At 40.8% G+C, this 26,384-nt stretch overlaps 1 protein-coding gene across 1 annotated transcript in view; it reads left to right on the plus strand.

The window, feature by feature from the left end:
* shank3a (SH3 and multiple ankyrin repeat domains 3a) overlaps positions 1 to 26,384 on the plus strand; it is a gene marked incomplete at both ends in the record, with an annotated part of 215,601 nt that overhangs the window by 133,672 nt on the left and 55,545 nt on the right. The window contains one exon of the mRNA XM_083894045.1: positions 17,957 to 18,070. Within this exon, the coding sequence (XP_083750171.1) occupies positions 17,957 to 18,070 (114 nt within the window). The remainder of the gene's footprint in view (positions 1 to 17,956; positions 18,071 to 26,384) is intronic.

A 26,384-nucleotide genomic window follows, 5' to 3' on the forward strand; every position in this document is an offset into this window, starting at 1 on the left:
TCAATTATTTTTATGTCTATGCACTTAAACAGCTCTTATTAAATGACGTTTGCCCTTTGTCAGCTGAAGTTTGCACCAGTGCTCCCCCGCGACCCCAGTGTGAAGGATAAAGTGGTAGAAGATGAGTGAGAATGAGTGAGTCACAATACTCACATTCATTCATACGTATTCAGCAGCAAATAATACAATATCTACTTATTTCTAAACTATGTTTGCTGTTACATACATAATTCTTATAACTTAGGTTGTGGGTCAACAAAAGTACTGAGATTACAGCCATTTAGTGTATACATCTAAAACCTGTGGAAAACTTCCACATACGAGCTCTGCTTCTGTTCTGTTTCCACTGTGTTAAAGTGAAGGTATGGTGTTGGGATGAGTGCCCTCAGTATCATTGAAACGTGGGTGTGTGTGTGTGTGTGTGTGTGTGTGTGTGTGTGTGCGTGTGCGTGTGCGTGTGCGTGTGCGTGTGTGTGTGTGTGTGTGTGTGTGTGTGTGCATGTGTGCTACTGATAACGGACGTGATCACAAGCCGAAGGCAAGGACATTGATGTCACAGCTAACCTTCTCGCTGTCCAATCAGAGCAGCAGCAGGGTGTAAAATCCCGCCCACACACCGACCCAATCCCCACTGAACCCACCACCTGTCCTCATATTACAATCCTTTTTTTTTTTTTGTTGATTCATCTTGCATCCCAAACATGACTCTATGGTGCAGAGTTATCTGGAGTGACTTGGAGAGACAATAGAAATGAAAACCCATGCTTGCTTTACATGCAACTAAGTCACTGGGATGCAGCCTCAAAAAAAATGTTAATCAGAAGCACAGGCAGAGGCAGCAGTTTGCAGAGTTAATCTGCACATGAATAAAGATAAATGGAAACACTGCTGCATTAACGGCTCTGATGCAGATACATACTGAACAGTCGATATGCCTTTGACTTACAATCTCTCTACCATGTACTGTACTACATACTCTGTTTGAGTTGAACATGATGAGCACAGAGCTGGGGGTATATGCTGAATATAATGTACTTAGCTGGAGCTGTAGGGACGAGGAGCTTTTAAAAGGAACCCCGGCTATGAAGACTTGTAGGCCCTAATAAGCCACAATTGTTCTTTTGTACTAAAATATGTTGTTAGAAACACATAAAATATTGCCATTGATTTAAAAATCTATAATAATAAGTACATATTTTGACATACGTAATGTGGTCCCCGGTAAAGCAAAGAAGATAGTGCTGCAGAATTTTACATGATGAATTTTGAACACATTTGGACTTTTTCAAGTGTTGGACGTCAGGAACACATTTTCCTGTGGGGTGACAAAAGCCATGTTTCCACCAAGTGTAACGGCTCAGTTTGGTAGGGTATGTATTTTTTTGTGTTTCCATAAAGAATAGTGACAATAACCAGCGCCAATGTTCCATTTTTTGAGGGGGTACCACAGTCAAATATTACAGTATGGTGCAGGTAGAGATATAGACTGGTTCTGACATCACGCTATGACTCTTGTTGATATTAATTACCACTGCCAGTCTTAATCCTGACATTTGTTTTATCTCATGATAAAATAATGATTGAATGTTACAGCAGTGTGAATGTAGCTTTGTTTCACTCAGCTCCACCACAATCTTTTTTTAACAGACAGATTTCTACAATCACACTCATTAAAAACATCATTGTGGTCACCGTGAACAGAAGTGACGTCCTTGTGTATACCATATTTAGAACCATGAGCAATATAAAGCAAGAACTAAGCCAGTTTTAGTTTTGTACCTTGACAAGTAAAGCGATTAGCTGGCCTATTAATGACTCAGCAAAAAACGTTGTATCACTCATCTATGAACAATTATCAGAAAAGTCCTTGAAGATGTTTGTCTTGTTCTTTGTCTGGTCAGTGTGTGAAGTGTTAATGTGATTCATGTCATATCAGTGAATCATGTTCGTGTGTGTTTCAGTGTCACCAGAGCCACACTTGTTTTAGCCCTGCAGTAAAGACAAAACAGAAACAAAGACAGAGTTTAACTAATAGCCTTTTTTTCTATTTCTGTGCTCACCTTAGTGTTGATACAGCAGGAGATAAATAATGGGAGATGGAAGAGAGTGAAAGAAAAGTAAAGAAAAGTCAGGTCATGTAGCTCCCCTCAAGGCAGAGCAGAAAAGAGGGATCCCTCTGAGTCATTCTGAGTCTCCTCCTCCACCTTCTTCCCACTATGATTTACAACATTCCCACCTTTCATGCTTTTCCTGCTTTTTCTCTAGCTCCTCTCTTTGCCTTCTGACTCAACCATCATTCACCAAAAAGCAGCCTCTCATTGTTTCCACAAGATTCTCTCTCTCTCTCTCTCTCTCTCTCTCTCTCTCTCTCTCTCTCTCTCTCTCTCTCTCTCTCTCTCTCTCTCTCTCTCTCTCTCTGTTGAATACTAATGAGCCAGAGACTGCACCAATCCCTCATCCTCTTATAAGCAAAAGAAGTCCTTTGAGGACACATTTGACTCTGCGCAGAGTGACCGTCCCTCTTCCTCTCTATGTATTCACTCTCTACTTCATCCATTATCATGTCTACTCTGGGGTCCACTCACACTTTCTCCACATCACCATCTTAATTAACTCTCAACTCTACTTTGACCCCATGTACAAATCTCCATCTCTTTTCTTTCAACTTCCTTTACTTTTAATAGGTTGGAACGCTCTATTATTACTACATTGCTGCAGATCCTCTGTTCACCCTCTGTCTTAACCAACAACTTGCGTCTGAAATGTCACAGCTCTTACTCATTCAAAATCAGCTGTAAATGCTGCTCGAGCCAAGGTCATAATGGCATCAGTTCATCCATATCAGTGCCATCACCGTTAACTTATTCAGTCAGACTAAGGGTGAATTTCAATTCCTTGCTTAACCCTCAATCTCAAAAACACGAGCTCCCTCTAGTGCAAGTGCTGTCCCGATTCTCAGAAAAATTAAGTTGAGGGGCAAGTTTAAGGGCTGTATCGCCCTCAATATTGAGATTTTCTGAGACCACCCTTGGGAGCAAGGGCTACCCAGAATGCATTGGGTGTTTTAACATAACAAAGATGGCGTTGATAGCAGCGAAGCGAGTGCGATACAAATTAAGTATTTTCTTTGTTAATAGAGATATAAAAATTATGAAAACCATTGTATTATCTTAGTTTAGACCCATATTATGGATTACTGACGTCATTGTTGCGTAACATTTATTTTTATTTTACGATCTTTTGTCAATAGTCCGCCGGTGCGGACAAGCGATCGTTTGCGTATGGTTTACTTTTCAATAAGTCGTGGTGTGTGGTAACTGTCAGCTGAATATGTCCGTGGTTGTGGTATTTGTATGAGTATCATCTTATAACTAACTGACAACCTAATAACTTGACTGACAAACGGATCGTAATAAATAATCCTGACGTAAATGTGTTCTTCTTCTTCTTTTTTGGAGTTGACAGACTGGACGCAGCTTTCGCGTTATTCTGCCCCCTACAGTCTGAAGACGTATCTGCATTTAAGGGGTGTCCCATTTCTAAGTGACAAAATAACCCTCAACACTTGGTTTTGAGGGCCAGTTAAGATTAAGGGTTGAGCTTGAGGGTTAAGATAGGAATTGGAATTCAAGATTCAAGATTCAAGATTCAAGATGCTTTATTTATCCCGAGGGAAATTATTGTGCAACAATTGGGAGGTAAAAGTGTAGATGTACAAGAGTTAAAAGATACATTAAATAAAATAAAATAAAAATAATAATAAAAATAAAATAAAATAAAAATAAAAATAAAAATAAAACAAAAAAAAATAAAATTAAAATAAAAGTAAAATAAACAAATAAGACAATGCAACAAAGTGCCAAACAGAAGGAAAAACAGTAACTTACAACAGTAACTTAAATGCAACAATGCCACAAAAAAGAATCCAAAAAAGAATCACAGTCAACGTAGGTATATATAATATACAGCAGTACGCACGGAAATAAAATAAGTACAACTAAATATGGTGAGCACATGTTGAAAGTGATAAACAGTGATAAGGTGACTAATGATATCAGCATTGTGCAAACAAAGTAAAGTGATGAAGTGATATGGGTAAAGTGACATTTGGATCAGGACACAGTGTCTCCACTGTTCCTAATGCGGCCAGAAGTAGCTAAATTAAACAGCCTGATGGCCACAGGAAGAAAAGACTTCCTCTGGCGTTCTGTGTTACACCGGGGGAGAATGAGTCTGTTGCTGAAGGTGCTTCTGCTCGAAGTCAGCAGCTGGTGGAGAGGGTGAGAGTTGTTGTCCAGGATACTGTGCAGTTTACACAGCATCCTCCTCTCAGACACCACCACCAAAGAATCCAGCTGGACCCCCAGGACGGAGCCAGCCTTCCTGATGATCCTGCTGATCTTGTTGGCGTCTGCTGCCCTCAGCCTGCTGCCCCAGCACACAACAGCAAAGAAGATGGCACTGGCTACCATCGACTGGTAGAACATCCTCAGCATGGTGTTACATACGTTGAATGACCGGAGCCTCCTCAGGAAATAGAGACGACTCTGGCCCTTCTTGTACACAGCCTCAGTGTTCTTGGCCCAGTCCAGTTTATTGTCCAGGTATACTCCAAGGTACTTGTAATCCTGGACAACATCAACAGTCACACCGTTGATGGAGATGGGTGTGGGGGTAGATTTCCTCCTGCGGAAATCTACCACTAGCTCCTTAGTCTTGGTGGAGTTGAGAATCAGATGATTAGCTCCACACCAGTCGACGAAGGAGTCCACGACGCCCCTGTACTCCTCCTCCTTCCCCTCACTGACACAGCCAACAATTGCAGAGTCATCAGCAAACTTCTGCAGGTGGCAGGACTCAGAGAGGAACTGAAAGTCTGAGGTGTACAGGGTGAACAGAAAGGGGGAAAGAACAGTTCCCTGTGGAGCCCCAGTGCTGCTGACCACAGTGTCAGACACACCATCCTGCAGTCTGACATACTGTGGTCGACCCGTCAAATAGTCCATAATCCAGGAAACCAGGGGAGGGTCCACCTGCATCGCCGTCAGCTTACTCCCCAGCAGAGCAGGCCGGATGGTATTGAACGCACTGGAGAAGTCCATGAACATGATTCTCACAGTGCATCCCGGTCTGTCCAGGTGGGCGCAGGCACGGTGGAGCAGGAAGATGATGGCGTCCTCCACACCCAGTCTCGGCTGGTAGGCAAACTGTAGAGGGTCTAGTGATGAGCTGACCAGGGGCCGAAGAAGTGACAGGACCAGCCTCTCCAGGGACTTCATCAAGTGTGACGTCAGCGCCACCGGTCTGTAGTCTTTGGAGGTGCTGGGACGCACCTTCTTCGGTACTGGTACCAGGCAGGATGTCTTCCACAGCACCGGGACCCTCTCCAGACTCATGCTGAGGTTGAAGATGTACTGCAGGACTCCGCTCAGCTGGGTCGCACATGTTTTGAGGACCCTCGGGCTGACACCGTCGGGACCAGCTGCCTTGCCCGGGCGGAGTCTGCAGAGCTCCTTCCTCACCTGCTCTGCAGTGAAGGTCTGTCTGCTGTGTGTGTTGATGGGGGGGTGGGGGGGGAAGGTGATGGCGGGGGGGTAGGTGGGACAGGTAGGGTAAAGTCAGGAAGGAGTTGAGGGGGAGGGGTGTCAGCAGGGCTGGAGGTTTGGAGGTGAATGGTTGTAGAGGAGCTGGGGGAGGGGTAGTCCGGAGCCCTTTCATCAAATCTGTTGAAGAACAGATTCAGCTCGTTGGCTCGTTCAGTACCACCTCCTATTGTCTGGCTACCAGATGGTTTGTAGCCAGTGATGCTCCTCATACCAATTGGCCCTAAACCAGTTCAGGTAGACTCTTTGCACCACCTGCAAATTTGTCGAGACACAATAAACATATCTGCACGGGTTGCTTTGGTAATTGGTGCACTTACATTTGTGGTGCGGCTTTCAGACACAGTTGTATCATCTTGCTCTACAAGAGATTGATACAGTTTATGATGTTCTCTGCTCGAGTCATGTCTGTCGCTGTACTCTTCAGCTTCAGTATGACAAAAATATTTCTGGAACTCATTTGACATTAATGTGTGTTGCACCCAGAGTGACGCTAAAGACAATTTTAGGTAGAAAAAGGTATGTGATTCAACAAAATAAACTCATCATGAGCAGTTAAAATGGTAGTTTGTTATTATTCCTGTATTTTTACTGCTTTCAAAACTCATATAACACTCAAGGTGTATGATACCAGGTGTCCTCTGGTCTCCCTCCTATGAATTTGCATATATTCCATCAATACATACAGTTACTTCAAGTCCAATGCACTCTTATTATCTGTAGGGAGTCCTTCGGTCGTTCTGAGGAGTGGAGCCTTGTTTCCAGACCATTTTGTGATATTCAGGACAGGATTGTTAAAGATGTGTTTGGAATGAACGAACAAAATAGCTTTGTTAGGGAATATCAGATTTGTTTTCCCAGTTCTTTGCAGATGATATTGTGATATTGTTGGCTTAGTCACACCATGACCTTCACTGACATAATAGCTTATTAGCAGTCAGAATCAGAGTCTGAACCTGAACCACAAATCTGTGGTCCAGTTTACGAGCGAGGGGAGGCTTGAGTGAGAGATGGACAGATGGATCAGCTCTGCATGCAAGTGTTAGTTTAGAACATTTGTGGTAAAGAGGGAAAAGCTTTTGATTTACCCGTCGATTTATGTTCTGACCCTCTTTGGTTTTAGACCCAAAAAATGATATCTTGTGTTTGAGTGGGAGAAATTAGCTTTCTCTTTAATTTATATGTATTCTGAGCTGAATATAACTATTTTTCTGTGTGTCAGATGAGTGTCAGTGTGTGTAAGCATGCCTAGGATTCTGTCCCTCTTATAAAGAAGCCACTCTGTCTGTCTCGCTCTCCCTCGTTCTCTTCTTACTACACTGAATTGAACTGAGATTTAATAAAGAGTGCTGGGATCCAAATGTAATAACAGCTCCGATTTAGTTATTGGACTGATCTCCACACTCATGTTCACTTTGCTGCATCGCCATAGACTCACAGAGATATATGCTATTACATCTCTGTAATGCTAGGCAGTTGTTATGTCACAAAAAGTTATCTTAACCATTTAACACTGAACATATCGTAGATGACACTACTCTAGCCCACTCTACATTAGTGCAATTAGGAGGAAAATTCCAACAGTTTATGAAACAACATACAATTATTATGGTAATTAGTGTGCTTGCTGAAAGCAGCACAGTATTGACCTTCTTAAGTTTTCTTATTCCTGTCAGCCAGATTTTTGGTCAGCTCCTGCTCTAAGACCTTTTGAGATATCTCCACCGGTCCAACTCTGGAACGTCCGGCCTGAACCGGTGTAGTGTGGAAATTGAAGATAGTGTAACTGACTCTTGTTGTTCTTCCGCCATTTTGGATTGAATGGAAAGCGAAATTAAACTTTCATATATGACCTAACCTCAGTTAGGTCATATATCAGGAACGCTTTCATGTATCGAAACCAAACTTTGTACATGAACTCGGAACTCCAATATGAGGAAGCACAATATCTGAAAAATTAAGTATTGATGAAATTCTCAGCTGAAGCATCAACACTTCCTATTCCACTAGCTGCTCACATTAGTGAAATGCACCCGAGCTAGAACACTCTGCTGTTCCCCCGGAAATGCATTCCAGTTACACTTGTGCTGTTGCAGGAAGCCGACAAATCAGTGTCATTGTCACCAGAGAGGAGAGTTAGAAAAACGCCTGTGCATTAGTTTCCATTTTTTTGGCCAGTTTTTGAGACACTGAGACAAAGATTAAAACAAAACGTAAATATGTTTCATACTGTTCAAATTTAACACACAATCTAGTGTTTGTGTCAACTACAGTGTTTTTCCTCATTTTAAATTCATTTTAAAAATTCAATTTTTAACTGCACTTTTTTAACGTGCAGTAAAATGTAAATAGCTGCCAGGTATTGGAGGTTATTCTGGGAAAATGGGCAATTGCACTTACTGACAGGACATTTTCTGGACCTTTTACAGTTAAATTAAGCAAGCAAGTCCAGACAGACATTTTGAGGCTTAGATGTTAAAGGGTTTGGTCATGTAGCAATTCTGATTAGTTTTGCAATGAATTCTGCAGCCATAATGCACAATACACATTATTACTAAAACCAAATTAGAAAATGATTAAAAAAAAAATAGAATGGAACTGGCCCAGAGGTCAGAGCCCACTGTTTGACAAACAGTTCTCCAGTTTATAACAATTTCAGTGTTTGTATGTGTAAATCACTTTACCAAAAACATGGTGTTGATCATCCATTGTGCCAAAAAGTAAAGAAAATATTAAGCGCTAAACAAGTACTGCGGAGTTATATCTTTATTTTAAAGTCACATATCCATTATGAAATTATGGAATGCAGCTGCAGCATTATTATTTTGCTTTTATAAACTTGTAAACGTGTCTGAAACCAACACATACAGTTGACAAAGGGACGAGTCAGTGTGTCTGAATATATTTGCACAGCTTTGCAGTGTTAATTGCAGTGAATTACAGAAATTGGGGCTGCAAGATATTAGAGGGAATCATGTGAAATAGTCATTGTTAAATATTGGGATGTAATAGACTTGCTATAAACACATACTTGAAGCTGCAGTGTGTAACTTTTGGTGATATCCTGCGTTTTGTGGAGCAGAGCAGCCCAGATCAGCATCGTGTGAGCTTATTTGAAAACAGTTTGTATCTAACAGATATTTCTTTATACCTAAAAGTGACATAATACAGTGTGAAGTATTCAGAGTTAATCCTTCCCTGCACTGTTTTCAGTGCTATCACAGACCCAGATGGTGATGAAGTAGCCTTAAATGGGTTTTCTTTACTTTAAACAAGCACATCCATTGGATACCTGGATGGTAGAATAAATAAAATAAGAATTTTGAAAAAATGAAGATAAAAATAAAAAGGAGTTTTTTAGTCAAACTATTCTAGGACACCATGTTGGGAGAAAATGATAGAAAAAAAAACAACCGTCTGCCTTTCTTGGCAAACTAGCACAAGGAACAATCTCCATTTTTCGCAGTTGAAGCAGTCCATGGCGTTATATGGAAATCAAGCTGTATTTTGTCTTTGGCTGAGTTCTCCGTGGCCTATCTGAATCAGAGTGAGTGCATCAGTGGCAGCGTGCCATCAGCCTCTCTCAGCACAGCTGCCTGTTCTGTTTTCTGTCTCTGCGGGCAAATACAGGAGTCTGACGCACACACTGTTATACGTGTGACAAATACACTTCTTCAAATGAATCTGTCAAATCAGCCACCGTGACAAATTCATGCTAATGTTATTTTTGTTGAAAGGGTTTTATAGAGGTGATTTTAAGATGGTTTCTGCTGAGCTGCATTGCATTTATCCACCTCGGTAAAATCAGTAAAGGGAGGCAAATGAATGGAAACTCATCTTTGCAAAAAAGCAATACAGATCAAGGTCATCACAATCTGCACGGTGAACGTACTGGTGAATCAGCACTTTTAGAACACTTCCACTTAAATGAACATCATCACCTTCACAGAGGTAGCGTCTGTTTGTTGAGCTGCTGTGTTTGACTGCTTTGGGTGTTTGTGTGTGTGTGCGTGTGCGTGTGCGTGTGCGTGTGCGTGTGCGTGAGCTCACTCATTCATTCAATCATGACGGTCTCCCTCACTCTGTATGAGTGAGAAAAAAACAATGATGAAAGGAGAACAAAAACTAATGACTCAGCTCAAAGCAGCGTGAAGCGAAGCAAGAATTAAAATGAGCTCAATCGGTCATCACACACACACACACACACACACACACGCACGCACACACACACACACAAAGTCAAATAGGGATGCACTGAAGCTTGCCGGCAGGGTGTGTGTGTGAAGAGTATAAATAGTTCTGCATTCTCACAGAGGCTATTTTTAAACCAAGAGTCGTGACTGACTTAACCAAGGGCAAAACTTGGAAGTAACATGCGCCTGCGCACACACACACACAAACACACAAGCACACACACACACACACACACACACACACACACACACACACACGCACACACACACACACACACACACACACACATTCTAGTACTTGCTGCATACTAAGGACCAGGTATAAGTGCTGACAAAGTGAGGACCAGCGTTTCCACTTTATAAATCAACGCAATTACAAATATCTACTTCATGAATGACATCTATAAAGAACTACTGGGTGCAGTACCATAACATGTCTGCAGGTGGAGCCCCCCAGAGCAAAAAGTGTGTGTGAAACACCAGGGCTTGGAAAACGGGTATTTGTACCAAATTGTAGCAAAAATCAGAGCATAGCATGCGTTCATCGAATTCAAAATGAGGACTGGCCAAAATGTCCTCACTTCGTAAAAATGACCTCACTTTGTTGGTTATAAACCCTCCCTGGTCCTCATTATGCTGCAAGTACAATAACACACACACACACACACACACACACACACACACACACACACACACACACACACACACACACACGAGAGGACATTGCAGTGACTTCAATTCATTTGAACAGCCAAACCAAAGTAGCCTTAACTATAATCAGTTCATGCCTAATCCTAACCTTAACCCAACCACAATTCACAATTATACCCGTGTAAACTTTAAGAGGTTCTGCTTCATTAGGACCAGGTTTCAGTCTCCATGAGGACTATGACTATGTTTATGCTAGAAGAGGTCTTAATACACCTACACACAGAGAAACAATACTGTGCTAGACTTTTCACCACGACGGCAGACTTCTCAGACAGTGGTGAAGAACCACACACTTTCCCCCTGTGTCAGCTTGTATCTGTGTTTCACTGGCTCTCATCTCTCTTTGTCATCTCTGAATGCGAGCAACTTCCTGACACTCTCTCTCCTCTTTGTTTCATTCTCTGTGCGTCTCTATTATTCTATTCTTTCCATTCACATTTTTGTGATTTTTTTTTCTTCTTCTTTTTGGCTGAACATTTCTATATTGTTTAGAATGTTCCATCAATAGCAGAGTGAGACAATGTGGATCAAGAGTGAGAACATGCTGTCCTTTTCTATGAGGTCTAACAGTACACAGTTAGAGATAATGCAGTCAGTGTTAAGGCTGTCTTCAGTCAGTGTGGGCACAGTGGCTAGCACTGATGCCTCACAACATGAAGGTCACAAGGCTCAAATCTGTAGTATAAATCTGGAGTATGCAGGTTTTAGGTTAATTGGACACTCTATGTTGACCGTAGGTGTGAGAGTGAATGGTGGTTTGTCTCTGTGTGCTGCTCCTGTGATGAACTGCGTGAGCTGGGATTATCTCTCGCCACCGCCAGTGGTGATATTGATGTTCAAATAAGCAATTGAGCAGAGGTGGGACATTTTACAAACGAACAGTGATAAGAAGTGATCAAGGTTAAGCTCTTGACTCAAGTAACCTCTCATCTCTTCTTCAGGTTTGATCATTTAAATCATTTAAATGCTTAATTGTCCCACCATCAAAACATGTATCTTATATACTGTATGGTTGCAGCGGTTCTGTGACAAACCTCAACCCTCCATCTGACCTCGCAATTTTGAAAAAAAAAATAGATCCTTTCCTTTCCTAATATCGCCATGTTTGGTGTGAATACAGAGAGAGTGCGTCACAGTTGATAGCCCTTACTTCTTAGCAAACCTTAGCAGTTAGTGTCGGTCACTCTCAGTCTGTAAAAAATGTATAATGTATGTAATACTTTTATGATAGTGATCAAATTCAGTGAGTGTACATATGTACTGTAAAGCCCAATTTATACTCCTGCATAAAGTGCTCTACGTAGGCTACGGAGAGCCTCTCGGAGAGTCTCTGCGTCCTCCCCGGCTGCACAAAATATTTTTTAATTGTCCGTCACTCCGTCAAGGGACAATGGAGACGACAAGGGCTGCGATTGGTCCTCAGGACAGGCCGAGCGAAGCTGCTCTGTGCCGGCTCACAGTGCGCACCGAGCGTCCACAGAGGCGGAGCTGATCACTGTCGACAATGTCGCTGCCAAACTATAAATACGTTATATCTTAATACACACAGCACATGTTTAGACTCTAAATGGCTAATTTCTCGCCTCAAATTATCTTAAAACTGCGTTCCGTGACACAGAAAAGTGAGAAACAGCCACTGTTTCAATGTTATTCAGCTGCAACAACAACAGTCATTCTCTCTCGGACGCCATTGCTCACTGTAGCCAGAAGCACAACAACCTTGCGTGGCGACCCCTACTGATCAGGCGGGAAATTGCAGTGCGTATCCTCCACCACGACGGAGAAGTATGAAGGCTCGAGGGGTCTCCGTGGTTACGCAGTCGGATAACGCATTACGCAGTCGGAGAAGTATAATGTGGCCTTAACACTGTGCCAATACAAACATACAACCTCTGCTCTCATAGACACTGCAGCACAATATGCAACCACAGTTTCCAACTTTTTGTCACTTTTCAGTGATATTTTTAATTCACTCCCATTGACTGAGGATAAATCACACAAGTGTGTTTGTTTTGAGATTATTCAACTGTGACACAAATACACACAAAACAAAAACACATACAAAATGAAGGATACACTGCTACACTACAATACAATGTTGTCCATGATAACAATGGTATGATGATTACAATGAAATACTCACTACCAGTGTTGGAAATGTGACTTTAAAGTAATTAGTTACAGTTACTAGTTACTTCTTTCAAAAAATAACTGAATTAGTTACTGAGTTACAAATTATAAAAGTAATTAGTTAGTATGGAAAGTAACTGTTGTGTTTACTTTCAAGTACATTTTAAATGCTCATAGAATTTGGACCTCACCTCCACTCCTCTTTAACAGAACTTAAAATTCATGTGCATGTTCAATTTTTTATGATAAATCTGAATATTATAATGAAATGGACACTTAATATAAAAAATGATTAACAGAAACTGTAACTATTCTAATGTTGCTGTGGGACGAGGCGAGTCTATACCTGGCTGCCAGTTTGTTAAGCTCGGTCTGAGACAAAAAAGAATCAAGCTTCAGTTGTGTTGTTTGCGTGACGCTGTCTTCGTCTCCTTCAGTGTTAACGGTCACTCATTTCATGGAAGCGTGTGATGTTCAAAGATGTTTCATTAGGTCGGAAATTGTGCATTTAACTTATAAATGATTTCCTTTCATTTAATTCATGGCAAAGTTCAATGGCTGTACTTCCAGTTCAAGATGGCTGCTTTAGGATTAACCAGGCTCCTCATTCATGTTGTTGATCGTTTATTCGCTTGTGCTGTTGTGTGTGTGACAATGTTTGTTTTTGTTTGTGTGTCAACAACACCTGCCCAACTCTGCCTCTGACTGGCTTATAATTAAGTGTTCGTTGGCCTTAGCCAATCATCATCACGTATGTGGTTGTCTCGTCTGGCCCCCTTGAGGAAGAACAGTAAAAAAACAAACGTTTGCCTTGCAGATCCTATTGGTCTGATGAAAACAGCTCCAATGAGCTAATCATTAATATGGCACATTTTTTGGCAGTCACGGTAACATGGTTATCATGATTGAAACAGTCATTTATTAGATTACTGTTACTCCCTTCACTGCTCACTACTACTAACTGCTCATTGCAATGCTATTTTATTTTTGATATATCATCAACAGGAGAAAAGTGTCTCTTCACAGTATTTACTATATAATAGAGTAGAATCAGTCTGTTGTTTTTATGTTTATCTGTGGAAACGTGTCTGTAAATGGCACCAACGTCACTGTCCTCACTAGTTTTGCTGATAAAGCCATGCTCTTTTGTCTAATCAGAATTTAAAGATGTTTCAGCATTTCTGTCACATTAGCCGCAGCCAGTGAACAGCAGCAGCAGCACCTCCTTTTCTGTGCATAGTCAACACACAAAGCCTTATTTACACTTGTAACCAATGATATATCAGACATATTTGATCAACAGCTAATTGTTTATTTGATATTAGGGCATTGGCAGTTATGCTGTGTTCCAGTGCAACTCCAAAAAGGAGGATAACTGTGTAACACGTAAGGAGGCTTTTCAGAATTGCTTTGTGATCTTTCATCCCGCTGATTTACCTCCGGAGGTGATTATTAATCAGTGTCTCTTCTTGTAGTGGTACAGTCCAGATAGTCCTGACCACTTACTGTGCAGTGGAGAGAAAAGCTGGTGTCCAGCTGAGGTGTTGATTACCTTATGCAGTGAACTGCTGTTTAGTTAAGCCTCAATGAAGTAGGTCATCTTTACCTTTCTACGAGTAGTATTTTTCAGTCAGTAGTATTTTTGAGAGCTGTTATATATTATTTCAGTATAATTACAGTTCGAGGAAACACACCCTTTTTGGGGGTGTTTTTGAGCTGCTGGTTTGTGCAACCAAATTATTTCCTGTTCATGCTCATCCTTCAGAATCAAAACTTAAATTTTTGTTGTTGTTTTTTTTGTTTTGTTTTTAATTTAAGGACAGAGTGAAAAAATTGACGTTTTCTTGTGGTTCCCTTCAGAGATTTTTTTATAGTATCTTGGTCTGTATATGCAGCTGCAACAAGGCAGTCATTCAGAAATCCTTGAATTCAACACTCAGCTTTCTGATTGGATTGACCAGGATGGACAGAATTAGAAATCAGGTTGAACAGTTTGGCGATTAGGTAAGAGGGTAAAGGTTGAGAGGGTTTGATCGTGTGCAGTGGAGGGACAGTGATTAGATTGGACAAAGGATGTTGAAGATAACAAGAGGAAGAGCACAGAGAAGGTTCATGGATGTTGTGAAGGAGGACATGAGGACAGCTGGTGTAACAAAAGCAGATACAAAGATGATCCGCTGTGGCAACTCCTAAAGGGAAGGAGAAAAAAGGACAATTCAACACTACTTCAACAATATCTTTTGGAAATGCTCTTTAATTCAGCTCTGCATGAAAATATTTCAGTTTATTAGTTTGCTCACGACCAAACATCCATGTTCTTTTTCACAATGCACCCAGTTTATCATGTTGTGAGAATCGTAATGATGCCGAAACATACTTCATACCTTTCTCTTGCAAATTGTGAGCATCTACTTTTATTGTCTTGATCGTCAATGTGATGCTTTTTTAAAAAAGTGTGACATTGTGAATGTAAACATCAGAAACCTGTGCTTCATTAAATGCACTTCCAGTTATCTCCCATTGTCTGTTCATCTCTCACAATCCTGTGAAGGCAAATCCCTGGAAAACCTGGAGGGAGGTTTTAGCATATCTGGAATAGACATCCACACGTTGGCCGAAGCATAAAACCACAAGGCAGTAATTGTAGTTTCAGATCATGTGTCAGTTGCGACATGTTGTGAAGTGTTGCCGTTTGTTGCTAGCCCTTTCCAGCAGATTGACAGGCCTTCTCCACGACTACCCACAACTGTAGCTCTCTACATGGCAGTGATCCTAAAGTTGTCTGGCCGGGGAAAAAAACATCAACATGGCACACATATTGTAAATCCTCCCACACAGACATGCTCTGTTTGAGTTCCTTCCTGCCTCTTGGCTCCTGTGAGCCCACATCTGATTCATCACAGGGCCGCAGCTGTCATGCCAACACAGTGCTGGCAAGCAGCAAAACAGTAGCAGTCTATGGTAGAGGCTACTCATGCTGCAGCAGACTTCATGGACACGCTGTACATGCAGTGTGTACTATAATTGATTATATAAATAGGTAATATGTGCCTGTGCCTGATACGTGTATGAATCAAATTGCAGAGTTTAAAATTGTAGTTTTGCAATAATAATAAATATCCTAGCTTCAGTGGCTGTTTTGGTCCGATGTTTTGGTTACAGTCTTAATGGACTTGGTTTTAGGTTAGGTTTTATATATATATATCAAAATTATGACGTTCTCACAGACCAAAATTCTTCACTTTTAATTAATTATTTGGAGCGAAGAAACCAGAAAATGTTCACTTTTAAGAAGCTGAAAAATCAGGTCATCTGTTTTGATTCATACATGAATTAATTAAAAACTCTATCAATAGATTATTAAGAAAGAAAGAAAGAAAGAATAGTGGATTTGGATTTGGATTAGTGGTGATTTCTGTCCAGTTTCTTGAGTGATAGTGTCAGTGACCAGAAATGGATTAGAAGTGGGGGCTGTGGTGTGGGGCTAAGGGAATGAGGAACATGAGTGATGGCAGCCTCTAAGCTCAATCAGAGGTCTCACCTTCACTCTTATTTCTGTCAATGCTCAACAGACAACACAACCAGCAGACGCCATGGGAGAAAAGACATGTGTAGTAAAGAGAAAATAAAGTTGGGGAAAAGATTGAGCGAGTGTGTTCCCAGGAGACAGGCACAGTAAAGTTGTGTTAAGCTGAGATGAGAGTGAGGGATCAGTTCATGTATCCTCTGTGTGCTGAGTGTCATGTTTTCTACAGCAGCGAGTCGATAAACAGCAGTTTCCCTCTCAAACTCCACTTCTCGCTGAGCTAATGTACTTATAGGTTCAGCCTGGCAGAGGTGAGCTTTGACTTAGATGTGAACTGTTTTTTTTTTTTTACCATAACATAACATAATTTTTTAGATTGTTATTGACAAAAAGCCAGTTCATATTTTATTTAGACCCAGCATTTAGGCATTCATTTTAAATCAAGCCGGTAGAGTAGGAAGCAGCCAGCCAGATTCTCTGAGATTCATATAGCAGTCCTCTGGGTTCACATCATAATGAAACATTCAGCTACTCTAACAAGATTCTTCTATTAAATACTGTAAAAGCCAAGAATTTGCTACAAGATACAGCTCCTGTGAATAGATATTTAAATGTTTACTATCATGAGGTGAAGTGCAGATGGCTGTTCCTCTTGTGCTCCGGCTTACATCGCTGTGACATTCCCCATCTTTGCTGGGTGGAATACAGTTTGAAGGAAGTAGACCACATCATTTAGCAGGATGTCTGCTGCAACATCATCCTGCCGTATCCTAGCAACCAGCTTAGAAGAGAGGCTCGTTCAACCAAGGCTTCAGTTCCAGCTGGTGGTCTCTGAGGTGTGCGCGTGGCACGAGCGCGTGAGCATGCTGGGATAAATGATAAGTGTTATAGATATGAACGTGCTGGCTCAGTTCTGCATGAAATATCAATATTTTCTCCACAGTCATCTCTAATTACCACAGCTGAACGTAAGAAAAAGGAATCCCTCTTTTTTCCCTTAATGCCTCCTCAGTGTAAACAGCAGTAGTCCAGGGTTCAAACCTGTCAGCTGATCTAAGCCATGTTCTCCCCTGTGGGAGGGGTCAGGTCAACTGGGGACTCAACATTATTATATGTCTCTGTGAGTCAGTTCTGTGATGAAATGGTGAACTGTCCAGGTTGTGCTCTTCTCCTCACCTCTGTCAGCTGGAAGACGGCTCTTTTTATCATTAAAGTCATGGATCATGAGATCAAGCTCAGCCTTGAAAGAAGTGGAATCTTGTAAGAATGTTGTATCTTGCCATAGAAAATGCTTGGTTTTAAAAAAAAGATCATATTGCATTCAACTTAATGACTCATTCATGTTCTACCGCTTTATCCTCCATATGAGGGTCGCGGAGGTGCTGGTGCCAATCCCAGCTGACTTAGGGTGAAAGGTTGGGTACACCCTGGACAGGTCGTCAGTCATCAGGACGATGATGATGATGATGATGATGATGATGATCGAGCAAATGATGTTATTGGGAATAAATCTGCCTCCTATATACAGTGGTCTATTTACACCACTTTATTTTAATGTCGGTGATTATGTTGTTACTTTGAGAGCTCAGTATTTTCTCAGGTGGTACTTGTTTGAGAACCACTGACCTAGAACATAAAAACCTAAATGCCTCTCTCTGCCCTTTTGGTCTTTTTTTTAAATATATTTTACAGGATTCATGTCCTCAAAATGATAACAACTTGGTTTATTCTCTTTCAACATGCATGTAAGTAAATAAACTCTCTGTCATTTTATTCTATTCCGGCTCTGTCAGTGCTGAGTATCGGAGAAGGAGGTTTCTGGGAAGGCACGGTCAAAGGAAGGACAGGCTGGTTCCCAGCAGACTGTGTGGAGGAAGTTCAGATGAGGCAGTTTGACCCACGGCTCGGTAAGATACCAACATGGACACACTCATACACTACGTGGATGCACATGCTATGAACTTATCCTGCTGTACTCACAGGTCTCAGTCTGTGTGTCACATTGGAGGGCATGTCTCTGTCCGTGGTGCTGAAAAGCAAACTTCTCTGTTCTATATACACAGATGCAAACAGGACAAACAAAGTCAAAGCATTACACACAGCAGTGACTGAACTGGAACAGACAGACGCAAAGAGCTTATACATGTTTGTCCTACATTAGCTCCAAAAATATTCTACCAAAAAAGGGGAAAATACATATATATATATATATATATATATATGCATATATAAATATCTGCATATATATATATACATATACATATATATATATATATATATATATATATATATATATACACACATACAGACATTTTAAATTAACTAATATTCCTCAAAATGTTAATTGTCAAAATATCTGCTTCAAGCATTTGTTGTAAATGTATTGAAAAGTAATGTCAAAGGTGGCTTTCACAGCTGTTGTTTATACTCCAACAACTCCCCTCTGTTGGTTTCCCCTCCTATGTTTCTTCTCACAAGGACTGTTGTGCAGAGTGAGTTTTTTATTGATCTAGTTTTTTTATCGTTTCTAAAAGCAAAGCTTGTTAGTTTCATGCCAATCTACTGCTCATTATTTCCTTCATTCTTTTGCTGAAATGTTACTTCTTATGGTGACAACCAGCTGTCTTTGCTTTTCTTTACCTTATATTCTAAATTGATTATCAGGTCCATCTTTAACGGATTACCAAACTGCCTTTTAGTTCACACATTAATTAAACATAGAATTTTACATTGCATTGTATTGTTTTCAAATATTAATTACCCAAATCTTAAAGGCGCCATCTGAAACAATGTGGCCAAAAACGGTTACTACACTCAAAATCAAAACACTGCGCGGAGTTGTACCCGCCTCCCACTCCCCCCTCCCCTCCAGAGTCGAGGTTGCCAGAGCAGCGTGTCCTCCGTCAGCGACGAGCGAGGAGTGACTATGGCGAGCGTTTTATCATAAATGAGTGGCTCTAAGACACAATTCTGTTCTATCAGTAAAGATCAAGATGTATTATAATTTATGGCAACGTTAGCTGTTGACTAGGGAATAACGTTATGCATGATATTTGACAGAACTGTCCTTCATTTTTGCCTCCCCTTTTATAATGTTATATAGTTTATGGCGATATACATGCAAAGACCTAAAGAGCAAATCCAAGAGCACGGACCTCCAAAACCGAGGGAACAGTTCAAAACAGAACTCGACAGTTCAAAATATAAGAGGAAGTTGCCAAAATGTGTAATTCCTCTCAGCTTTCAACTCTCTCCACCGTTCAAAAGCATGTCCTATATAAACCCTCGCTTTGCCACAAACTTAAATTTTGCCGTTTTTGACATTCATACAGATGTCTTTTAGGTTTCGTTTTCTCTGCCATTGTAGCTCAGACGTACCTGGCAACCAGTGGTTGCTCGGCAGCTGAGACTCTATTGACTGCTATGATTTGTAGACGGCGGTAGGTGGTGCCACATGCCAAAACATGATTTCAAAACATAAACATAACTTTGCAGTCCGCAAAATATTTTTTTAAATGCAAATATTTTTGTTGTACTAGTTTTGTTGGTGAGTTCAGTTTGTTATATGAACATTATTCCTGAGTCTCTGTGACATATAAGGAGGATTTTATGGCCAGTTGCTTTAGATTTATTACATAATGCACCTTTAAACACTACAACTACATTTAAACTTCATTCTGACCCTGTAGCCTCTATTCTGTAATACCACATCATTTACCAGAGTATTCCTAACCTAGAACTTGCCTCTTCAAGTTCAGCATCAAATTATTTGTGTCATCATCCACCTGCGAATTATGCTTTTAGCTGTTCCATTGTGAGCCACACAGTGGAGCATACTGTTGCCTCACAGCAAGATGACTGGTTGAAAACATGCTGTGGTTACACTGTGAGGGTGAGTGGTTGTTTGTGTGTTGTCCCCGCGATGGACTGGCGACCCGTCCAGCACGAGACCCCACATTTCACCCTATGTCAGCTGGGATTTGCTACAGTGACTAGTGGCACCTCATGTGCAGGATAAATCAGGAGACAATGAATTTTTGAGCTTTTTATTTATTTCTTTGCCTGATATTTAATGGAGAGAGAGAGTAATGACCAACATACATGATTCTACACGCTTGTTTTCCAGATGATAAATCAATTTGTAATTCCAGCAGCATGTCTCTTTATGAATTGTGACAAAAAATGTGAAATTCAATGCTGCTTTTAAAATAGAATATATACAAGAAAATATACAATACAACCAAAAAAAACAAGTACTGTAGTCTAAAAAGTAACAAGAAAAACAATTGATCAATTCATGTAACATTGTGAGGAAAAAGTCTCAGGACAGATTTTTGTGTGCTCTTCATATTGCACAATCTAAATGCCATCTGACGATAATGAATCTTCCTTATGTGCTATGATGACAGCTTTGAATAGAAGCCTTTGTAAACAAGTGGGAGTACATCTGATTAATGTGACCAATGACTGTTAGTCATTTAATTAGCAGATAACACATTTCTTTTGCTATGGTCTGCATCACAAACAGCCATCATGAAAGCCTTGGGTCGGCATGAATATGATTAGTGAGATGTGAAATGTTACAGCACGTAGATTACATGCAGTATTCTGGAAATGGGACAAGAGTGAGTTTGTCATAAATATCTCCATGTTCTTTTCCTGTTTGCCATGCATCTCCTGAGAGCTATTTCTAGAGCATCTGGGGGTCTTCTTTTTTTTTACTTTTTTCAAAGGGCTGTGACTGAGGGATTGAGGTAACCTCAGAGTAGGTGTGAAGAGATGAGAAAGGCCGGAATCTCTAAATACCCCATTTAAATGCATTGTGAGAAAAAGATAGGGTAAGCCGGGAAAGAAAGGGCCAGATAGTGAAGGAGACGGATGGTGGAGCGTACTCTAAAAGACAGCAAAGTGGAGAAGGCAGAGTGTGTCTTTCAGAACAGTGGAGGGGAAAAGAGCGAGCAGAGTGAGATGGGCCTGATATTGGCTCCACTCACTCATAAATCCTGGAAAACCTAGACTCTCATGTCTATTTGTTATGGATTAAAATGGCCTTGTGTTTTCTCTGCCCTGCTTCACTGAGACTGTGTATTATATATTATGTTTTTGTGAATACGATTTAAATCATCAAAAACACAAACACATAATGAATCCATTTGTTAGTTCTGCAGTTGGTTCACATGAACAATGGTCTTTTAAAGCTCCCATAGAACGGAAGTTCCAATTAAGGCTGTTTTTTTTGGTGTGAATCTGCATCATTACCTCGTTTATGAAGCCCTGAAGGTTCAAAACAAACAGTTTAGCCGTTGCTGAGAACGCTGTGCTGTATTGTAATCTCGGGCTCAGCGAGATCTCTGAAAAAATCTGGTCCTTTTTCGTAAACAGCAGTTCTCCTGAACAGTGGATCCCCCTGGTCCAGGTAGTGGTCCGGGCACATCCTGTTGCGTACATTGAACCACAGAAGAAGAAGAACGTCCGTTGTGGAGGTGTTTCACGAGTGACAGTGTCTTCTGACTCTGGGTCCAACTCCGGGTCAAAGTCATAAAAGGGACTGCGGCGGGGAGTCGTGACGAAACTGTCGCACAACAGCTGATTACATCACTTCCAGGTATTGGCGAATAAAAAGAACAGTTGGGAAAGCCCTCACTGGCTGGCCAATGACAACACAGTCTGTTTTCTTGGGTGAGATTTCAGTCTGAAACAGCGCGGCTGACGAGAGCTTCAGTGAGGAGAGATTTCTATCGGCTCATTTTCAGCAACTAGGAGGTTTTTGACCATAAAAACAAGTTAATGTATGTAAGTAGACAATCCGTGTATAATCAAAAACACATAGTGTTTAATTTTCTTGTATAATTGCCACTTTTAATCCAGTAAATCTCAAAATATTACCGCCCCTCCCCGGTCCACAATTTCTTCTAGTAGTCGGGAATCACAGAGGAGAGTTTCCTCCAGGGCCGAAGTTGATGCTAACCTCAGGGCTAACCGCCTTCACTTTATCTCCAGCAGTGGCAAACAACTCACACAGAAGCTCCACTTTGGGCTTCAGAAAGCGACTGTTTTATTTCACCCAAAAACAGCTGTGACATCCACTGTAACTGTGTTATAAACTCATAGCACTCCTGCTGACAAGTCTTTCACTGTCGCACCATTCACCGTCTCACTCATACACAGAACAGCAACTCTTTCACTCTCTCGACCACACACATCTTACGCTTGCATATGCGCACTGCTCCACCACCTTAATGGAGCCAGAAAAAACAAGTCGTTTTTTTGTTTTTTTTATTTCTGGTTTTATTTTGAAAAACAAATTTTAGACCTCCATAACTCACATATGTGTCCAGCCATGGCAAAAGCGTTCACAAGTCGCTGAAGAAGTGAAGAAGATGTGGCCATTTGAATGTAGGCACTCCTCAAACTGCTTTAGGGAGAATTTTAGCCTCAAAGATGTACACCTTCTTAGAGCCAAGAGACAGAATCATCACATAGCACAACCCCACTCCTGGTCTAAGCTGTCAGTGAAACCACACCCTGCTCTGTATGGGCACAGATACTATTGTTGTGAGCTACACTATATATAATATATATACACAATACATGAAAAAACTGGACATAATATCCTCTTAAGATCTGAAATGACATAACCTAAAAAAAATGGGGGGGGGGGGGAGTAGCTTATTCTCATTTGTGTAGTCATACAGTGGTATGCAAAACCCTGTAAATATTCATGATTTTCCTTTATAAATCATTGGTTGTTTGAAAAAGATATTTCAGTTAAATATATCATATAGGAGACAAACACAGTGACACTTGAGACGTGAAATAAAGTTTATATGATTTACAGAAAGTGTGCAAGAATTATTCAAACAAAATGTATGATTTATAAAGGAAAATCATGAACATTTACAGGGGTGCCACTACCATACCACGCATACCACTGTGTTTCCATCATCTGTTTTTGTTGTTACATGAAAACAAAATATACTATATATACTTAAAGCGGAACTAGACCGGAAGTTCCTATTATCGCAGTTTTTTTTGGTGTGTATCTGCGTCATTACCTTGTTTATGAAGCCTGACGGTTCGAAACAAACAGTTCAGCCATTGCTGAGAACGTTGTGTTTTATTGTAATCTCGGGGCTCAACGAGATCACTGAAAATCCCGTACTAGTTATGTAAGCAGCGGTTCTCCTGAACAACCGATCGTCCTGCTCCGGGCACTAGTCCGGGCACATACATTGAACCGCAGAAGAAGAATAACGTCCGTTGTGGAGGTGTTTCACGAGCAACAGTGTCTTCTGACTCTGGGTCTGACTCCGGGTCAAAGTCATAAAGGGACTGCGGCGGGGAGTCGTGACGAAGCTATTTTTAAACACTGTTAAAACAATGTTTTGATAATGAGTAGCAGTGCATCCACCGCTCCAGAGAGGGAGCTGCGCTTCTGAGAGCTGGTGTGATAGATTACGTCACTTCCAGATACCTGGCCAATCACAACACAGGTGGGAAGGCTCTACGCTGGCTGGCCAATCACAACACACTCTGTCTTATCGGGCGAGATTTATGGCTGAAATAGCGCGACTGACAAGCGCTTCGAAAAGGACAGATTTCAATCGGCTCGTTTACATCAACTAGGAGGATTTTGACCATAAAAACAACTTAATATATGTAAGTAGACCTCCATAACTCACATATATGTGCAACAGGACCACTCTATGTGAGCTTTAAGAGAGACGGACACATACATCAAAGACAGACACATATTTCTAATATCAAATCAGACACTAATGAAATACATTGTGGCTCTGTGGTGGAGTGTGGTCTGTCACTGAATGAGCTGATAATAAGAAGAAAAAACGTCCCTGTATGTGACTGAACACTAACGTTACACATATAAAAACTCACCCATAAAACTATAGCGCGGTGCTGGCGTCCCGTCATCATCTCAGACAACTACGGTGTCTGTCCTGCTCTCTTTCAGCCGCTGAATAATCCATCTGTTTGTTGTTTTTGTGACGATGAAGTCTGCTAACACGTTAGCATAAAGATCGCTAGCTTAGAATGCTAACAATCCACACACCAGCATTCTCTGTGCTTTCTCTGTCATTGTGAAGAGTGACGTTCAGCCACAGTTCAGATATTGTCATGTTCTCCTTGCCTTCCTTTGTTCAACAAAGCTTTGATGATGACTGCTCTGATGATAATCACGCTTTAATTTCGCACTGCACACACACACACACACACACACACACACACACACACACACACACACACACACACACACACACACACACACATACACACACACACACACACACACACACACACACACACACACACACACACACACACACACACACACACACACACCATGTGTATTCTCCTTGATCAACAACCTTAATTCAAACACAAAGTTTATGGTTTTAAGACCCACAATACTGTGATTTGAAGCATGTAGTGGCTTCTTCAAAACTTCAACTTGTGTAATTTTGAAAAAAACTGAAATCCCTAATTTTGGAAAAAAAAAAAAAATCCTGTTTTTTCTCGTTTTGCGCTTTGCCGACTAGTTCACGCTTGGTCGGTGGCGTTTCACATATGTGCGATAGGACCACTATGGTAGCTTTAAATCAAATATGTAGTTTAAGTTTATTTGTTGTTGTTTTTTTAACTGAAACAAACATAAAATAGTTATTGTCATCATTTGGTAAGATATTTGTGGTGGCTAATCCCCATTACAAACCACAGAACGATTAGGCCAAATCTATCACTGTTAACCTTCAAATAGATTTCTCATAGGAATCACAGTAAGAAGCTGCTTCTCTTTTGAGCACAACATTGCAATGTATTATATTAGTTTTAGAAAGCCTCGCTAGCACTGAGAAAAAAAAATCACTATTGGCACAAATTAGAGCTAAAGAGAAAAAAAGGAGATGAGAAATAAAGAGCAAAAATACTACTGCACACTGAGTCGGCTCGGAGAGCAGGCTTTTGAGGTAATATGATGTCATAATAAAACAGCATTTCAGAGACAACCATTTTCCTATTGCGTAATGCCTCATGTGCTGGAGCCTCATCATAAACACACACATTCCCACTGGTCAACAAACCCATTTATGCAGGTTTTTATGAGCTCTGGCTCCAAACAGCATCAGTGGGAATGAAAGACCCATGGTTCTTCCTTCTTCGTCTGCTCTATTTTTGCCAGTGTTGTGTCTTTTCTGGCACAGTGCTGCAACCTGCATTCATCTTTATTAAAGCTCCGATAGACTGGAAGTTCCAATTAACGCTGTTTTTTGGTGTGTATCTGCGCCATTACCTCGTTTATGAAGCACTGAAGTTTTCGAAACAAACAGTTCAGCCACTGCTGAGAATGCTGTGTTTTATTGTATTCTTGGGCTCAGCAAGCTAGCTCTGGGCACTAGTCCGGGCACAGCTGGTTGCGTAAATTGAACCGCAGAAGAAGAAGAAAGTCCGTCGTTGAGGTGTTTCACTTACGACAGTGTCTTCTGACTCTGGGTCAGTCTCCGGGTCAAAGGCTTAAAAGGGAGTGTGCGACAGTGCGACAGTTTCAGAAAGAAACTGCTTCAGTGAGGATAGATTTCTGTTGGCTCGTTTGCAGCACTAGGAGGTTTTTGACCATAAAAACAAGTAAATATATGTAAGTAGACCTCCATAACTCACAAAAGTTATGTGATAGGACCACTCTATGGGAGCATTAACATTTATAAGCATCAGTGTTTATTGCCTTCTGTCCTTTTTAAAACTTGAAACAGTATCTCAATATAATTTATTTAATAAATCAGATAATAATATATAGATTTATGGGACTTTTTTTTGCATCTTTAAGTAAAAGAACCACTCCAATATCAACTATGGAGCTGGAAAATATGTAATTTGCCACTATTCAATTCAATTCAATTCAATTCAATTCAATTCAATTCAATTCAATTCAATTCAATTCAATTCAGTGTTTATTTGTATAGCACCGAATCACAAGATTTATTATCTCAACCATCATTGAGAGCAGAGAAACCCAACAATTCACACAATGAGCATTGAACACTAGGTGTCAGTGGAGAGAAAAAAAACCTCCCTTTTAGTAGAAAAAAAAAAATAACAGACAGAACCAGACTCAAAGATGTGCAGCATCTGCCTCGACCAGTTGGGGTGAAAGTAAAAATGGGGAACAGAGGAGAGGAGAGGGACAGAAAGGACAAGAAGGAGAGGAGG

This window comes from Microchirus variegatus, assembly GCF_963457635.1.
Source record: "Microchirus variegatus genome assembly, chromosome: 8".
NCBI classification, from domain to species: domain Eukaryota; kingdom Metazoa; phylum Chordata; class Actinopteri; order Pleuronectiformes; family Soleidae; genus Microchirus; species Microchirus variegatus.